At 55.4% G+C, this 14,846-nt stretch overlaps 2 protein-coding genes across 2 annotated transcripts in view; both read right to left on the reverse strand.

Annotated features, from left to right (window-relative positions):
- CFAP65 (cilia and flagella associated protein 65) overlaps nt 1-2,116 on the reverse strand; it is a 32,345-nt gene extending 30,229 nt beyond the window's left edge. The window contains exons 1-4 of the mRNA XM_034062571.1: nt 2,042-2,116; nt 1,484-1,558; nt 1,038-1,201; nt 255-357 (exon numbers count right to left, since the gene is read on the reverse strand). Of these exons, the coding sequence (XP_033918462.1) occupies nt 255-357; nt 1,038-1,201; nt 1,484-1,558 (342 nt within the window). The 5' untranslated portion in view covers nt 2,042-2,116. The remainder of the gene's footprint in view (nt 1-254; nt 358-1,037; nt 1,202-1,483; nt 1,559-2,041) is intronic.
- Nucleotides 2,117-5,578: 3,462 nt separating this feature from the next.
- On the reverse strand, nt 5,579-13,689 carry LOC101875401 (motor neuron and pancreas homeobox protein 1-like). Its single transcript, XM_005153848.1, has 3 exons — nt 13,260-13,689; nt 6,444-6,604; nt 5,579-5,893 (listed from the first exon to the last, which is right to left on the reverse strand). Exons 1-3 carry the CDS (start codon nt 13,687-13,689, stop codon nt 5,579-5,581), a joined length of 906 nt encoding a protein of 301 aa, XP_005153905.1.
- Nucleotides 13,690-14,846: the final 1,157 nt, after the last annotated feature.

Raw genomic sequence — 14,846 nt, forward strand, 5'->3', positions numbered from 1 at the left:
AATCTGGGAATACTTTTTGTGAGGATCCCGCTCCCAGCTAATAGCACACTGTGCAGAGAAGTCAGGGGTTAGGGCTCCTCCAGGTGCTGACAATGTGGGGAGAGCAGGAAAATCCCACTGCCCAGCCTTTCTCTGATGAAACCCTAAGGACCCATTCATTCAAATGAAAACAAACCAGAAAGGACAAGAGAGGCAGAGGCCCACCACCCCTCTGGAGGCCAGCCTGGGCACTGGGAGCAATATTGCCACTTTACCTTTTCAATGGGCCGGAAAACGATGGGCAGAGTTAAGGACATTCCAGGTCTCAGAATGATCGGCTGTGGAAAAACAGTGAAGAAGAATCTCGTGGAAGGACACCTAAATATTGAAATCAGAGCAAGATATTTTGTCTGAGGGCATAGAGCTGTTGTTAAGTTAAACAGCATAAAAGAGAATGAAAAACATAAAACCCTCCAGACCTCACAATTAGAAGCACTTCACACAGCTGTACCATGGTAGCAAATCTGCAGAAACAGGGGCAGAACCCAGGTGTCCTGAAAACCCATTCCCAGCTCTAGGCACCTATCCTTTCCTTGAACAACTTTTTACATTCCCAGACCATGCAGCATGAGCAAAACACATTGGGCAGAAACAGTTTCAGAGCAGAGAGGGTCACAGGGAGTACTGGAGTGGCTCAACATCCAGTGGGTCTCCTGTGAACAATGGTTTTAGGACACACTAGTGACTGACTGGCACACATCCACAATTAAAATCTCACCAGACTGGAAATGCTTCACAGACAGAAGTATCAGCAAAACAGAATTACAAAAAACAAACCAAAACAAAAAGGATGTTTAATTTAAAATACTCCTGCCAGAAACGAGGGCTGCAATTCCAAAGCTTCTGAATTAGCGTGTTTCTCTCATGCTACATAAGTGATGCACAGTGCTGTCTCCAGCTGAATCTGAGCAAAGGTGCTGCTGGGACTGATGCAGCAGGAGGGATGAAGATTCAGTGAGAGCATGAGGAGAGCAAAGGAGAAGGAAACTTCCACGCACCTGTAGCTTAGCTTCTGGGTTTTCTCATTAACATTTTTCAAGATCAGGTGTTTGATGGTCTCTTTTCCAAGCTCCCACCCATGCCACCTGAGTGTTTTGGTCACCTCAATGCCCCAGAATACGCCTTTCTTCTTCTTTGCTTTTCCTGCAGACAGCTTAGGGAGCTGTAACAGGGACATTAAGAGTTTGGGATGGAGGGGAAATCACTCAAACAACTGTTCCACTATGCTAAAAGCTCCCGACTCTAGCAAAGCACGGGAGGAGCCGCCTTGCGGCAAAGCTGCGGGGGTCCGGAGGGGACACCTCCTGGCCACAACCCAAACAACAGCTTCTAAAGGATGCCAAGAACGAGTGAAGCAAAGCCTGAAGGGCTTTCTGCTTTTGTCGCCGGTTTGCCGTGCCAGTAAATCACCGCACCACAATGGCACCTTTGCTTCCCCACTCACCTTCCTGACGCAACCATAGGACAGCCTCCGAAAAGCGTCAGAGTTTTGGGGCTCGCCATGCGCCTGAGCAAGCATCTGAGAAACCAGAGGGAAAAGTCCTCACACGCTGCTTCTGCATTCAGACAGCCTTTGCTGCACAGACCTGGGTGCTTCCAGAGATCCGCTGGCCCTTCCTGGGCCTCGGGGTGGCACACCTCCCAGCAGTGTCCCCACTACTGTCCCCATACTGCCAGGTGAACCCAGCTTCAGTCACAGCTCAGACCCCTCTGGCAGAGCTCCCTTAGGCAGTTATAGCACAGCCCTGTGAAGCCCACTACAGACCCACAGAGCCCAGTGCAGCAAAGCCCTCACTATAGCCTTGCGTGGCCCTCTAAAACTCCACATCGATGGTTGTGGCGCGGCCTGTTCCCTACAGCACGAGCCTGCCCTGCTCCCTGGGGCACGGCCCAGGCCCCTGTAAACCTGCCTGGCCCCCGGAGCCGAGCCCAGGCCCCGAGCCACCGCCACCCCCTGGCCCCCATGGCCAGCCCGGCTTCCTCAAGCCCTGCCCGGCCGCACCTCGGCTCCGGTGGGGTCCCACCTCCCCACCAAGAGCCCGCCCGGACCCGACCGCTCAGCTCCGCTGGGCGCCGGCCCGTGTTGCCATGGGGACCGAACGCGACGGCGTCGTTTCCCAGAGCAACGACGGCGGCCGCCTCGGGTCAATCCGTGGTGACGGCTGACGGCGGCGACCGCCAGGGGGCAGCAGAGGGACGCGGAGAGCGGGGGAGATGGGGGTGCACGGGGCAGATGGAGGGGTTCAGGGGAAGATGGGGGGGTTCAAAGTGCAGGTGGAAGGGTGCAAGGGGCAGATAGGGAGCTCTCAGGGGTGCACGGGAAAAAAGGAGGAGTGCAGGGGGGAAATGAGGCGTCTCAGAGAGCAGGTGGGAAGTTCTCAGGAATGCGATGGGGAAGCTGATTGGTGCAGGGACAGATGAAGGAGTGCAGTGGGGATACGGGAGGGAGCAAATAGTGCAGGGGCAGATGGGGACCGGGAGTTGATTGAGGACGGGGAGATGGAAGGGGGGCAGGTTGGAGATGGAGGGGGGCAGGGGATGCTGGGGTGCAGGAGAGAGCTTAGGGCTGATGAGGATGAATGCAGGGGAGGGAGATAACATACAGCCGAGTCAGCAGATGGGGTGCCATGCAGTACGTGGGTGCACGGGATGGGTGGGTGAGGAAGCTGTGGAGCTAAGCTGGGGGCAAGAGGGCACAGGATGCAGCAGGCTGGAGAGTGCTGGTGTAAGAGTGGGTTGGCACCTTAACTAGGCCAGATCACCCTGAGCTCCTTGGAGCATCTGTGGCACATATAAGTTGTGACCACTGCCATGAGAAGTTACGAGGCCAAGACAGGCAAAGGGGAATGGGGGGGAGGGAAGGGGGGGGAAGGATGGGGGCAGCCCTGGCTGCACAAGCCCATCCCAGCTATGATTCCCATAAGGTGCCACCACTACCATGGGACACTTCTGCATCGTCCCAGTGCCCTGGATGGCCCTCAAGGGTCAGGAGGACTCCCATGTCTTTAGTGAGGAGGGCCAGATAGCTCTCCTGGGATGCGCAGGCAGCAGTGGGGTGGATAGCAGGATTGGACATATCTCACAGCACAGGGAGGGTGCCAGGGCAGAGGCAGGAAGGAGATGCAGCTTTAATGACATTTGCCGATGTTTACAACATGAGACATCCAGCTCAGCAGCTGTAAATTAGTGCCCCAACTTCTCCAGCATCAAATAGTGTCCTCTGTCCCCCCAGTGCTGGATGAGTGCTTGGCTCCTGCAGAAACAACCTCATAAATAACAGCAACAAAACAAACCCGTCTGCAGCCACAGCAGGCCCGTGTGCACCAGGTGTGGGATGAAGGGATGAACGTCTCCATCCATCACTTTAATGATTGTACTCTGGAAATTAAACCTGTCATGGCCCATCAAGGTGAACGTTTTAAGCGTGTGACATCCCTTTAGCTCCCTTCCTCCTTCCTGACACTTTTGTTGTTGCTGTTGTTGCTTTCCTTCTCTCCTTTTCCTCTCTGCCCCTGCCATCATTTCCCCCCATCTCACCCCCAACCCAGCGTGTCCAGCTCCAGCCCGTGGTCCTCTCCATGCTCCCCTACTGCTGCAGGGCCAGGCTGTACATCAGTCGAGTAGTAGATGTCTTTGGTCCTTAGGCTCCAAAAATCATGGACTGGCATCTGCCAGCATCTCTGTGCCCAGTCCTGTGCACCTGCTGTTGGGGGCACAGCTCCCCTGGGACAGTGGATCTTTCCTGCCCTGCTATCCCCACAGGGGTAATGGTGGGGAACTGGGTACCATCCTTCCCTACTTCTCTCTCCCATTCTCCTTTCCTTCCCTGTCTTTCCCCTTCCCTTCTCCACATTTACTTCTCTCCTGTACCATGTTAGACCAGACATCACAGGTTCCTGGCACTTGGTCCCTACTCTGGCTCACATTTCCCCCTTTAGAGCAACAGCTGCACCTCCTCAGCACCAGAACTCCCCCGCTGGGCATTGCCAGGATCCGGACACCTCCTTGGGTGGGTAGTCAGGCCCTGCCGTGCTCTGGGATGAGTTGTCTGGGCACAGGGGACTCGGGCACAAAGGATGCCACGAACCTAGGGGAAAGCTGCTGAGCTGCCAGCAGCCACTGCGGGTCACTGTTACCCCACACTCCTGTGTGTCCTGTCCTGTTCTATCCATCCATCCATCCCCGTGCTCTCCCAATATCTACTTCCCCTGTCCATCTCTCTGTCTCAAAAGCATCACAACTGTCCCTCTGTCCAGGATGCTGCTCCACAGCAGTCCCAGCCCCAACCCTGCAAGCTGGCAGCCCCACACCAACCCTCACCTGCCCCATCTATTGCTGACTGGCTACTGGAGGTGACACGGGGCTCCACAGGGTCTGCTGCCCTTCAGCAGTTCTCACCTCATGGCAGGTTCCATGGGCAGGCAGCATCCCTACCACTCTCAGGCAGACACAGGGAGAAGGTGACGTGTCTCACTGGCTCCTATCAGCCAGGCAATAGAGCTATTTTTGGGGCAGGAAGTGATGGAAGAGATGCTCACTTTCCTCCTCATGCAGACGACACAAGAGATCTGCCAGGAGCCTCCAGCATCCTGAGGACAAGGGCAACCTGCTCTCTTAGGGGCAGTCAGGGCTTAATCCTGGTGCTTATAGGGAGGTGGCAAAGGGTGTCCTTTGTCACCCGAATACCGGGGGTTGATTTGAGCCCAGTGAGAGCCAGCAGAGTCCCAAGATGATCATGAAATCAGCCCATGAAGGGACTCGGAGAGATTCAGACATCACCATAGAAAAAGTGGGGCTTACCACAGCAGTGAGTGCTCACAAACAGCCTGAGCACCTCCCTAAACCCAGGAGGGCTCCATACCCACCTTACTATGGGGCAATGCCATGCCGATACAACCAGACTAATTGCAGCATGGGAAACAGCACTACCTTAGCCAATTAATAACCAGCTCTGTTTTGCAGAGTTGACAGTTTAGGTTTGTCCTACAAGTGCCGACCCCAGCAGGGACACTGTAGATACAGCAGGACGCAGGGCAGGCTGCCAGGCATCCTGGGCATCCTCCTTCCCAGCCCTTCATCCAGGCAAGAGGAAGGGCAGCTGGCACCATGCACAGATGCACTCCTCCAGTCACTGTTGTATCTGCAGGGAAGGGCAGTGCACAGTTGAAGGAGGGTCCAGGGTCTCTCCCCTCCAGCTGTGTTGTGGGCTGCCAGCTGTGCAAGTCTACTGTCCCCACCCGGTTCCCCAGGGACCCTGGCAGGGCACCGCAGCGCAGGAGTAGGGCAGAGCATCTTGTCCCCTAAGGAAGAGCACAGGCAACCGGATAACAGCTTTATAGGGGAGGGATGTGGGAACTCCCCCAGATACACACAGAGGAATAATTACGAGTTAAATAGGATCCAAACACACATAAGTTAAAGGTGGGTCAGGAGCCCTGCACACCCCCCTGACTCCGCCGAGGCACAGTCTGTGTCTGCCAGCAAAGAGACCCCAGACACCGCAGCCCAGCCCCTCTCCCGGGCTGGCTTCATCTGCCTTTCACAACACAGAGCCGATCTTCCTCTCCGTGGCACCCATCTCGTCCTCCTCTTCCTCGTCCTCCTCATCCCCCGAGCAGGAGGAGTCCGGGCTATAGCCCAGCTGGGCGGAGCTGCGGTGCAGGAAGCCTGAGCCGGGGCTGCACCCCATGAATTCGGGGCTTCCTGGAGCTTGTCCCTGTGGCTCTCCGGACAGCAGCTTCTCGCAGGCTTTGCTGAGCCCTCGTTGCTTCTCAGCTTCCACCTGAGCTCCCTGCTCCTTGGCTTTGCGGCTCCGCTTCCACTTCATGCGGCGGTTCTGGAACCAGATCTTCACCTGCCGAGGGAGAGCCCGGAAGGGAGAGTGTGTCCCTTTGCAACATCCTGCCCCCACGTACCCCCTCTCTCCTCACCTTCCCTGCATGGTGGCCCTCCCAAAAGCCCCTTTGTTGCGGGGCATCCCGTGGTGCTGCAGGTCTGTGCAAGGAGGCTGAGGTTGTAATGGGGAGAGAAGTCCCTGTGAGAGCTGCTCCCTTCCCCCTGCCTGACTTCTGCAGGATGCCCAAGGACATCAACCAGGGCATGTTCGTTTTAGCCCCACAAAAAGCCCCCTCCCACAGTGCGGTGAGGGATGAGAAGGCTCTGAAACCCAAGCTGGGGGTTGTGGGTAAAAAAAGGAGCAGTACTTCTGAGATACCCTTCACAAGAGAAGAGCCTGGAGCTCACCAGGCTCTGTGGGAGACACCCTGGAATGGGTGCTGATGGGGCAGTGGGATGTGGGGCAGATGGCAGCCAAGCGAGGGGCGTCAGCATTGCCCATGACCTTGACACTTCGTTCCCTAGCAGCTGGCTGGTGTTAACTCTCCATCCCCCTGGGAAGAAGGTACCTGCGTCTCGGTGAGCATCAGCGATGTTGCCACCTCAAAACGCTTGGGTCTGGACAGGTACTTGTTGAGCTTGAACTGGTTCTCCAGCTCCAGGAGCTGTTGGCTGGTGAAGGCTGTGCGGGGCCGACGGCACTTCCCCATCAAGCCAGACTGTGGGGCTGCTGTGGAGCAGAGAGCAGGTCAGAGGACAACAGGGCTGGAGCGACATCCCCTCTGCAAGCAAGGCTGGGATGAGGAGGAAAGTGAGTGTCTCTTCCCTCATCTCCTACCCCAGTAATGGCTTTATTGCCTGGCTGATAGGAACCAGCGAGATACCTTATCAGGCCTCGATGTGCAGCTGGGATCAGTCCTGTGACTGGAATTAATCCTCCTTTTTTATTGCCGGGCGTGCAGGTGGCTGCCCAACTGCCAGGGGCTGCAGGCAGGGCTGCCAGGGAGCCCCGCTATCTCCCCCGCAGCCCTTGAAGGCAGCGCGGTGCTGAGTCAGGAGGCAGCGGGAACAAAGGGACCTTTGAGAGTCCAGCGTGGGGTGGCTGCCGCACCGTGTTTGATCCCTGCTTATCTCCTCTCGGCTGGCTTTATTGTCCCCCCGGGGTTCAGCTTTTACTGCTTCCCCCAGCACCGCAGTGGCAACCATACCCAGAGGTTTGCAGCTGGGAGTAAAGTGCCGGAGCAGTGGAGGGGGGGCACTAGCAGGAAAGGTCCTTGGCACATCCCCACTGCTTTGTCTTAGGGGGAAAGATAGAGCATCATGGCCCCAGAGACGTTCCTGCTTGGCAAGGGTCACTTCGGCTTGACCACTTTACAGTGCTGGGGTACCATCCACATCATCTCCCCCAGATTCCATCTCTGATCCCAACCTTCCCATCTCCAGAAGCATCCACAGAGCCCTTCACAAACACAGCTGTGACACATGAGGCAGGAATTTATGAAGGGGACAATAACCGACCATGATCCAGGTTTGATCCCAAGTACCTGGATGCCGGGTGGAACAGGTCAAACAGACAGAGCCTGGGCTGGGCTGGGATTCTGCAAACTCCTCATGGAATGGACATGACCCTCCTGCACCTGCAGCCCCATGGTGCCAGGAGAGACAGACATGGGACCCACCTTGCAGCCATGGGCCACTTAAACTAGGGACTCAGTAGAGTCATACTGTACCGACAGCTCTGACACACATGCAGACACTGTTATTTGGTGTACAAAACATATACAAAGCTAACTAGATGATCTCAAGGTCCTTTTCTACTCTGACTATTCTATGATTCCATGAAATGAGAGGCTCAAGATTTCTGGGACAAATATGAATATCACATGAAAGATGGCTCAGCTATGCAGAGCTCAACTGCCATCTGGACTCTGGCTTCCTATGGGTGCTCTGACTGTACAAATCCTTGCTGGATACAGGAGAGCAAATAGACCTGGAAAGGATCCCTTCAGCTAGGAAAGGAGGTGCCACTGGAACTAACACCTGCAGGGGTGGGGTAGCACATGCTAAACCCTCCTGCAGCTCCTTGGAGTGGGAGGAAGATCAGAGTTGTATCAGAAAGAACCAGCGGGAAAATCCATTCAGTCAGCATTGGTTGGGTCACAACACAAAGCAGCTCTATGTATCTCTTTCTGGGCATGGTGTGTAGAGGATGCTTTGGAGAAAGAGAAGGGAAGAAGGTGTACCCACACCCCAGCATCCAGTAATCTGAGAATTCTGTGCTTTCTTGAGCTAAAGGCTGTTTTTCCAGGGATGAAGAAATATCATATTCCTGGCCTGAATTCGCCATCCCAATGCAGAAAGTGCAGGGCTCCTCCTAGGGCACTGCATCCTGGCTCTGGGAAGCACAGAAATCCTCCAGACCACCCTGAAAGTCTCCTCTGTGCCTCCTTCAGTGAGGTCAGATGTGGCCAGACTAAAAACAGATGTGGGAAGAGTGGAGGACAGAAGTCAGTCTCAATCTCAAATGCAGTGATCTCCGTCCAGCTTCAGAGGAAGCAAGAAGGCAGCTCGTTTTAACAACACCTCCAAAAGACTCACTCTTGGCTGGGTAAAAGCCTGAGAACCACTTGGTCTAGCAAGGAAAAGAACAGAAATCTTGCTCAAAAGCCAAATAAATCCAAACAGGATATATCCCAAGTGGCTAGCAATGAGGGGACTGACAGCTGGATCATGGTCCCTCCAACAGCCCCAACTTCTGCATCTCAGTGTCTCCAATTGGATTTCAGTGCAGTGGTGTCCATTGTACAAACCCTGACTTCCCTGGACACCCACCCTGTCTCCTGCCCCTGTGTTGACTAAAAACCCAACACTCAAACCCTTCAGTGGTGGTGTCATACAGCTCAAGCCATCACCAGTCCAAAGCTCAAATGACACAGCCACCCACACCAGCACATCAGTGTGGGACGGGATGACCAGAATCTCTGGCCTCAGACCTGCTGTTACCTTCCTTGAGGGGCCCTGGCTCCTTTGCATGGAGAGAGTATGGAGGAAGAGGGTCTTCAATTTCTCACCAGGGAAGGAGCAAAGGGAGGAGGTGGAGAAAGTGGTGTCTGAGGTACCAAGCAGGCTCCAGTTTCCCATACAAAGAGGAAACTATGCCTTGTTACTGCTGGTAGCTCCAGCCTCTCCTGCCAGTGTGTTTTGTGGAGTCCTGTACCTTGCTGTCCTGTAGCAGTCTGATTGGACAGTCTGATAGCAGTGTGCACATGGACAGCATCCTCCCAAGAGATGCATTGCAAGCATCCCCCCAGGGATCACCTCTCCCAGTCATTGCCAGCTGAGCTATGCCACCACCATCCCCATCACAACCAGCATCCCATAGAAAGAGTAACTCTTTGGGAACGTTCTCCCTCTTCTCCAGCTCCTACAAGAAGACCAGTGACTGCCTCAGCATCACGCCTTTGCTTGCCAAAGGATTTCCTATCTGCCCAGCCATCTCCTCGAGTGCTACATCCAGGATCAGAGCTCATCTCAATATCCTTGGCAGGATATATATCCAGCCTGGCAGGGCTTGGACCTCCAGTGGGTGTTTGTTATTTGGCTGCAATATTGGTAAATAAATGGTTGGCCTGGAGCCAGGAATGCCCTCCAAGTCTGAGGCCAGGAGCTCTAGAAGGCAGCTGCCTCCTGGATAATTAGATAAAGCTTATAAAGAATTGTTGGTTTATTTGATACAGTTCTGTCTTCTTGATAACAAGGGTAATCCTAGGTTGATATTAACCCACTTGGTTTTAATTTGGTTTGTTTAGCTATAGTTCACTTAACTTTGTGGGCTGGCAGATAAAGGAGAGGAAATTAGCACCCTCGCAGCCTTGGAGGTGTTTTCCCTAATGTTAGTTCTGGTGGGAGAGAAGCCTCATCAGCACTGGGGCCATCAACAGAGTCTTCTCCTGGCCTGCCGGCAGCCCTGACCATTACCTATAGGGCAGCATGTGTAAAGACAGTTGCTACCTCTGCTGGGCCCTTGCTTGCTCCACTAGTGACCCTTGATTGCTGCTTGCCGACTGTTTTCCAGCCCATGTTTCCTGCTGATGCCAGGCTCTGTGCACCTGGTAAGCATTGGAAGATGTTGCTTTTGGAAGCAGTTTGATACTTTTCTTGCCTACTGTCCTAGCCCAGCATAGCCCATCAGCCAGCTCTGTTGCTGCAGACAGGATCTGAGCTGGGCTTCAGGCTAGCAAGGTGGTGAGTGGGTGATGCAGAGCAGCAGTGTCTGATGAAAGCTATCCAGGAGCCAGGTCCTTCATGGGGAATCCTTCACTCTTCCTGAGAGTCTGCAGCTGGATGTTACCACTCTCTACTCCTACAACTCTCCAAGGTGGGTCTCTGCACCTGGCTCCCATTGCCATGCTGCATTTTCATACTGATAGCCAGGGCAAATAAATCAGAGTTCCCAGAAATACTAATAGGCACAGCACCCCAGTGCCAAATGCTCCCCCTGTGTGGTTTAGGAGGTGCTCAAAGCTCTGGAACAGGGACCCAGGCTGTGAGCAGCAGAACCTGGGTGGGCAATATTCCTGCTGGCTGCAGTGAGGGGATGGCAGGTGCTGCCCGTAGCTCCACAGAGGCACCAAGTGAGGAAGGCACAGTACCCACTTGCATCACAGCAGGAGCACTTCTCTGAGTGATCCCAGCACCCAAGCCCAGGCCAGGTTAAGGGTTACTCAGTCTCAGACCATCTCCCTGGCATCCTACCTCCCTTATAAGCAGGTAAGAGCAGTGTGAGTGTGTGAAATGCATCCCACAGAGCTTGCAATTTCAAATCAGGGGCTGTCCTGCTCCTTCTCCAACACTGACTGTCCCCAGGAGATCAAACCAGACCATGCCTGCGAAACATCTCTACACATTCAGCTAAAGAATGGATTAATTCCAGAATTTAGTCCTGGAATTCTCTATAAATAAATCATAGGGTGACTTCCCTCTGTGATACACCAGAAAATGCCCTAAGAGGCTTTCAGGTTTGTCTCTTCCAGCTATCTGTCCTGTCCACTACTGTCTGGAGACCTAAACATGATCAACCCTGGCAGCAGTCATTTGTGCCCTGCAAACCTCAGCCAGGCAAGTCTGTAGGTCTGCCTAGGCTGAGTGCTGGAACAGGACACCAAGGAACCACAGGCAGCTCAGGAGCCCTGAGGCAACAGTGGCTCCTGCCCAGCCCTCTACCCTCTGACAAATGAGGAAGGGCTGTGGAGTAGCATGGCCGGCACACTGGGGAAACAGGAGCCCACACAATGGTAACATACAGCTGAGGCCGGTCCTGGTGACTACAAGGACAAGGCATGCTGCAAAGAGACCTGCTTTTGAAGCTTGCAGCAAGCCCACAGGAGGAAAGGCTCAGGATACATGTGAGAACCTAAATCCTCCCAGTAGATTTAAACAAGAATCTGAAGGTAGACAATGAACAGGATCTGATTACATAGTCCTCATGGTATTGAGTATAACACAAAACAAGGACCAGGATCCATGTGGAGAGGAGAATAGACCTCAAGTAAGCACAAGTCTACCAAATCTCAAGTGATGTTTGCGGGGAAGCACAGGAAGGCAGAGCAGCTGCAAATGCACAAAGCTTCATCCTTCTACTTCAGGAAGGCATGAGCTCAAGCTCTGCACCCAGCTTGGTCCCTCTGCTGTGAGTCAGTAGGACATGTGGAAAGAAACTCTGAAAGCCATCAGAATGGAATTCTGACCCAGAGGGTATGGAAGCAGGTGGGTCAGAGACTGCTTTTTATCCCCTGAGCCCAGTTCAGTGCTTCCCACAAGACCCACATTAAACATGCTCTTCCTGGGCACCCTAGCACAGCCCAAAAGCTCTTCCACAAGCTGCTCTCATGCAAGTGATTTGGGCTTTGGTTCCTTTCAACAGGGTTTTGGAAACAACCAGCTATGGAGTAGATCCTGCACATGAGAGGGATGGGGCTGATGTACAAATGCAAATTTGGTGCACAAATATCTCTACATTATCCTAGCCAGAAGCTGTGCTCAAAGGCAGGTGCTGTGGTGTGATCCCACTCTGGTGAAACACAGCCCTGGGTGAAGCTACTGGAATGCTGATACTGATAGACCGTGTGAGAGCAACACAGCCTCTGCAGAGGAGTGGGAAGTTGTTTCACCACCTAACAAATAAAAGATTTTCTCCCTCTGCTCTTAATGATATGTTTGAAGAGTGCACACAGTCCCTAGCACTGGACACTTGCTCTACACTCTAAGGTGCCACCACCACTTTATAGCTAGATTTATCCTGCATGTAAATTCTCTATTTTTGTATCCATAGTGTTAATTTATCCAGCCTTTAAAAATTATTTTTTCCTATTGGCTCCCATGTTATTAAGACACTGAACTTAGCTAATAAATCCAGATACTCTGCCGTGGGTTTATCAACGAGCCACTCTTGGCTTATTGCCTACCGACCGCATCTTTGACCCTCCCTCACGACAGGCACAGAGAAGGGTGACACTGCCAGAGGTAGCAGCGATAGTCCCCGGTGGGACAAGAGCCTGAAGTCGGTCTTTGTGATGTCCATGCCCTGAAGGACATCCCCCCAACCAACGGCTAATCACTGCAGTGCAGGATCTGGTACCTGCCCGCAGCCTTAGCCGTGCCCACAGTGCCGTGTACAGAACATGCATCCTCCTTCCATGAGAGGAGGAACCGGGCTGGGCTGGAGCAGAGCACGCCGCCAGGTTCTCGCAGCTCCATCTGGCCCCGGGCTCTCCGGCCCGACACATCCGGCTCCTCGCCCCACGGCAGCGGGCAGGGACTCGGAGCACCGGCCCCTCCCCAGACCAGGGGCCCGCGTATCCCTCCGTGCTCCATCCCGGCGGGCGGGCCCCGCTGCCAGGTGACCCCGGCCGATTCGTTCCCAGACGCACCGGGAAGGATTTATTCGTTTCCCGGTGCCGGTTCTGGCCACTACTTATTTATTTTCGTTTCTTCTCGCCGCGGCGGAGCCCGGCGAGCCCGGGAGCAGACAGTGCCCCTCGGGGCCGTACCCGGTTGGGGTAGGGCAAGACTTTGTTCTTCGGATCAGATTCCCAGGGGCTCGCAGCCATCAGAGGTGTACGAAGCACGGACCCCTCCCCAGTGGGACCCCAAAACTTGCCCTGGCTGGGGAGCAGGTCAGTGCGCAGCATGAGAGCTGCACTAGAGTCAGGCAGGAAACGAACCGCTCCTCCGGGCTTCGGACAATAACGGCCAAGAAGCCACGAAGGTGCGGCTTCGGAAAACCTCACCTCTCCGGAGGGGACCTACTCCCCGTTGTGTCGATAGTTGGAAGGGGCGACAGTTGCGTCTTGCCCGACGGGAGGGTCGGTCCCCGAGTCACTCACCGTGGAAGTCGGAGAGCCTCGGCACCAGCATCCCGGCTCGGATCCAGTGCTCCAGGGGGAAGGAGCCGGCCACGGCAGCCTTCAGGTGCTCCGGGCCGGGCGGCGGCAGGTGGGGGATGCCGGTGTAAGAGAAAGAGGGGTGCTGGCTCCCCAGGGCCGGGAGAGGGTACACGGCGGACGGGTACAGGGCCGGCAGGGCCCCGAGCCCGGGGAGATGCAGCAAGCCGGGTTTGGGGACAAAGCCGGCTGGGGCAAGGGGTGCGGAGGCCGGGAGTGCCCGCGGTGAAGCGATGTCGGAGCGTCCGGCAGGGTCGGGGCTCGCTACGGGGCTCTCGGGGCTCAGCCCCGATGGGGACCCGCTCCGTGCCGGCTCTTCAGCCAGAAGCGCCTCGATGCGGAAGTTTTGGGACTTCTCCATGGGCTTGTGCATGGCCCGGCCGCTTGCGGAGCCGCCGGGCCCCCCCGCACTGCGCTGCTCCCCTGCCAGGGCACAGCCGGGCCGGGCAGCCCCGGGCCAGCGCCGGCGGGATCCCGCCGCGCCGCACTCCGCGGGGCTGCCCTCGGGGGCAGCCCTCCTTGTCGCTCCTCCTCCCAGGCACTCGCTCGCCGGCCGACACCGGGGGGGTTTTAACCCTCCCTCCAACTGCCCCGGCTCCCCATTGGCTCCGCGCCTGCCACCCGCCCCTCCGGCCCGGCCTGCCTCCTCGCGGGCCCCGGCCGGGCTCTCCCCTCCGGCTGCCTCATCCCCCGGCCGCAGCAGCAGGGACACTCCAGCGCCTGACCTGGAGCCCTCTGCCTCCTCCCCAGCCTCACAACCCAGCACAGCCCTGGTGCACACGCGGCTTGCAGGACCCGCCGGCCAGGGTGCTGAGCCCATTGTCCCAGTGCAAAGCCAACCTCGCTTTCCTCAGAGACCCTCCATACAGAAGAGGGTTTGTGGCTGTAATGGCTGGAAGAGATCTGGAGAGACTCAACAGACTTCATCACAGGGAGGCAAAGACCTGCTGGACTCACTCCAGTTCTGCCCTGGCTCTGCAGAGCCCCCAGGCACTTGGGGCCAGAGTGCCTAGCTGGGAGGGCAGGGAAGGCCCTCACCCACTGGCAGGGTCTTTCACACCCAGTGCAAAAAGAATCACTAGAAGTACCCAGCTGTGCCATTCCTTTCCTAGTGCATCACTCAGGGCCAGGAAGATCAATGGTTTGAACTGGACACAGAGGCCATCACCCTCCATCACCCATGTCAACAAAGCAGGTGCTTGCAGGCAAACTGTCACTCATTTGCTTGATCTTATCTTTCTCGGACAGGACACAGCTTGGAGACCAGCACCAGGGAAGGGTAGAGAGGAGAACCTTTGCTTGTCTGAGAGATGTGGGTGAGAAGGAGCAGAGCTAGTCCAAAGGGCCAGATGTCCTTGCACTGGTGTTTAGGGAGAGGCAGAGTGCCTACAAGTGCAGCTGTGTGTCTCTGGGTTCCACTTTATTTTATCATTCTGGCATAGTGAGAAAAGCCTCTGCTTTTTTTTGCCCAATGATGGGTCCAGCTCTTCAAAAGGCAAGTGAGGAAGCCATTATTGCCCTGCCTAAATA

This window comes from Melopsittacus undulatus, chromosome 4 (assembly GCF_012275295.1).
Source record: "Melopsittacus undulatus isolate bMelUnd1 chromosome 4, bMelUnd1.mat.Z, whole genome shotgun sequence".
Taxonomy (NCBI): domain Eukaryota; kingdom Metazoa; phylum Chordata; class Aves; order Psittaciformes; family Psittaculidae; genus Melopsittacus; species Melopsittacus undulatus.

Bases quoted from the DNA above. Each gene is read 5' to 3' on its own strand.
- LOC101875401 (XM_005153848.1), bottom strand. From the start codon at position 13,689: ATGCACAAGCCCATGGAGAAGTCCCAAAACTTCCGCATCGAGGCGCTT. The intron at 6,605-13,259 runs GTGAGTGACTCG...TCTGCTCCACAG, and splicing joins GAGGCTCTCCGACTTCCACG to CAGCCCCACAGTCTGGCTTG. The intron at 5,894-6,443 runs GTACCTTCTTCC...CTCCCTCGGCAG, and splicing joins TGATGCTCACCGAGACGCAG to GTGAAGATCTGGTTCCAGAA.